General features: G+C 37.9%; 1 protein-coding gene across 1 annotated transcript; it reads right to left on the reverse strand.

The window, feature by feature from the left end:
• Positions 1–309: 309 nt before the first annotated feature.
• LOC308041408 (carbohydrate sulfotransferase 9-like) lies at positions 310–1,694 on the reverse strand (the record flags this gene model as incomplete). Its single annotated transcript, XM_080346051.1, has 2 exons — positions 310–1,160; positions 1,601–1,694. 2 exons carry the CDS (start codon positions 1,692–1,694, stop codon positions 310–312), a joined length of 945 nt encoding a protein of 314 aa, XP_080202177.1.
• Positions 1,695–2,099: the final 405 nt, after the last annotated feature.

A 2,099-nucleotide genomic window follows, 5' to 3' on the forward strand; every position in this document is an offset into this window, starting at 1 on the left:
GGAAAACATTCTTCATACTTCCCCTATCTCTTACCAACAGACCAAAATCTATCATTTTTAAACAGTCATCATGAAACAAACATATACCATTAATGACCAACAAGATGATAATTTCATCTAGGTAAAGTACTGTACCATACAAGAGGTCACGGCAGGGATTTGTTATAAGAGTGCTTAGGATGATGAACCATGTCTCCAAACACCAGTAAAATCTCAGCATCAGTCAGTTGCCAACCCACCTATCAAGCAGCTGTGAGGCCAAGTTCAGCCCATTTTGTACAAAGGAAATTGTTCTTTGTTTAACCTATGTTAGTCATGCAGGGAAAAATAATCCTTGTATTCCATAGTGTAGTTGAACATGAAAAAATCCATTTGATACATTTTTATTATCTTCTCAATTTGTTCTGAGTTCAATTGTCTGAGATACTCCAAGGTGATGGCACCACTAGTTCGCTTCTCTGAGCTATACCTCTTCAAGTTGGGGTATTGCAGGTTCTCTGGTGCTCCAATGGCCCTCAAAACATGCTCAGAATCTATCCCCAAAGTTTCATACTTACCCAGAATATCATAGTGAATGTTGCAAGGATCACAGAGCAGAAACATGGGTTTCCAGTGAATGTCAAGACCCTCTGGCCTTCTTGATATAATGAAGCTGACAAACTCCTGGAAGCTCACTTTTTCAGAAGAATTTTTGTTTTTCCTGAACATTGCCTTCATCTCATTAGCGATAGTGATACTGTAATATGGCTCTGAGTGCAGAAGTTTGTCCCTGTAAGCTGAAACCAGCCGTTCCAAGGGATGTCTGGTGAACATCACTTTAGTGTAATTGTTCAGAAATTCCTTTTGCATGGCAGGAGGATAACTGTCTAGCTTTTTGATCACTGAGGTTTGGTGGATCTGGTCATGCTCAATTTCAGAAGCTTCTGTATTCAGGTCTTCTTGGAGAATAAAAATAGTTCTCTTCCAGTTGGAGCAGCCTACTTTGGGCACCTCACAGTAGATAAACTTATGTTTGTGCTCCACAAAGAGCCGGCTTGCAACATAAGAATCCAATTTACCGCTTAATTTACGAAGGTTGTTCTTCAGGCAGACAGAAGCCAATGTGCTTTTGCGATCATTTTGAATTGCCAGCCAGTCTGCAGTGGGATCAGGAAAAACACCTGCAACCAAGGAAGACATTTACACCATTGGTATGAAATAGACTCATATAAGTGTCTTTCTTTGTGACAATCATAGCACTCAATCTATCTCCCTACATACAAAGCTAATGAAGATGCTAAAATCAATTTTTTGTTTAGTGTCACTGGACTCCACCATGACAATCATGCGATGAAGTATCCTGCTTAGTGAAAGGTTTGTTAATATTAACGCTTTCAATACGTTAGCAATATTACTCTAAGCAAGATGGATGTTCTAACACTTCCAATGTCGTTCTTCCTCTCATACACTGGTAAGATATCTACCACAGTAACAGGGCCTTGGATATTTTCATGCTATTGTTTATCACTTAGGCTCTGTAGTTACTTTATAACACGTTTGGTAAAGGTGTCCCTGGTTCTAGAAAACATTAAGACTTTCTGTTGATAAATTCTTTACTCACCTGTTAGATTTTTTTGCCTCTTGCAGAAAAACCCAAAAATAAATATCCCCAAAAAAAAATTTGGGAGAAGGAAAACTAACACTTTCTGGTTCATATTATTTTCACAGAAAGGGGGATGACGCAATCTCTAAAGTAGAAATCTGCCTGTCAACAAGGAAAGATAACACAAGTTATATTTTGTATGACTGATACAACAGAGATAATATGGTATTCTCTTAGAGAATTTATGATAGCAGAAAGATCTTCTAAGCCCCATAAACCCAGGTTTTGCTATAAGTAAAAATTCTCCTATGAAGAAGGCTCACCACAATTATACTGTTAAACCAAACAAACAAATAATTCAACCATTTCAAATTATTACAGAATTCCCCCCTTTCTCAGAACAATGAACTGTGTAACACTGACCGAATACTTCTCCCTTCTCATTTAAAGCTGGTGTTCCAGTCAAGAAAACTCTCTATCCCTTTGTGTTGTGTAACAATAACCTCATTTAGGATTA

Source organism: Nesoenas mayeri (genome assembly GCF_963082525.1).
Source record: "Nesoenas mayeri genome assembly, chromosome: 5".
NCBI classification, from domain to species: Eukaryota; Metazoa; Chordata; class Aves; order Columbiformes; family Columbidae; genus Nesoenas; species Nesoenas mayeri.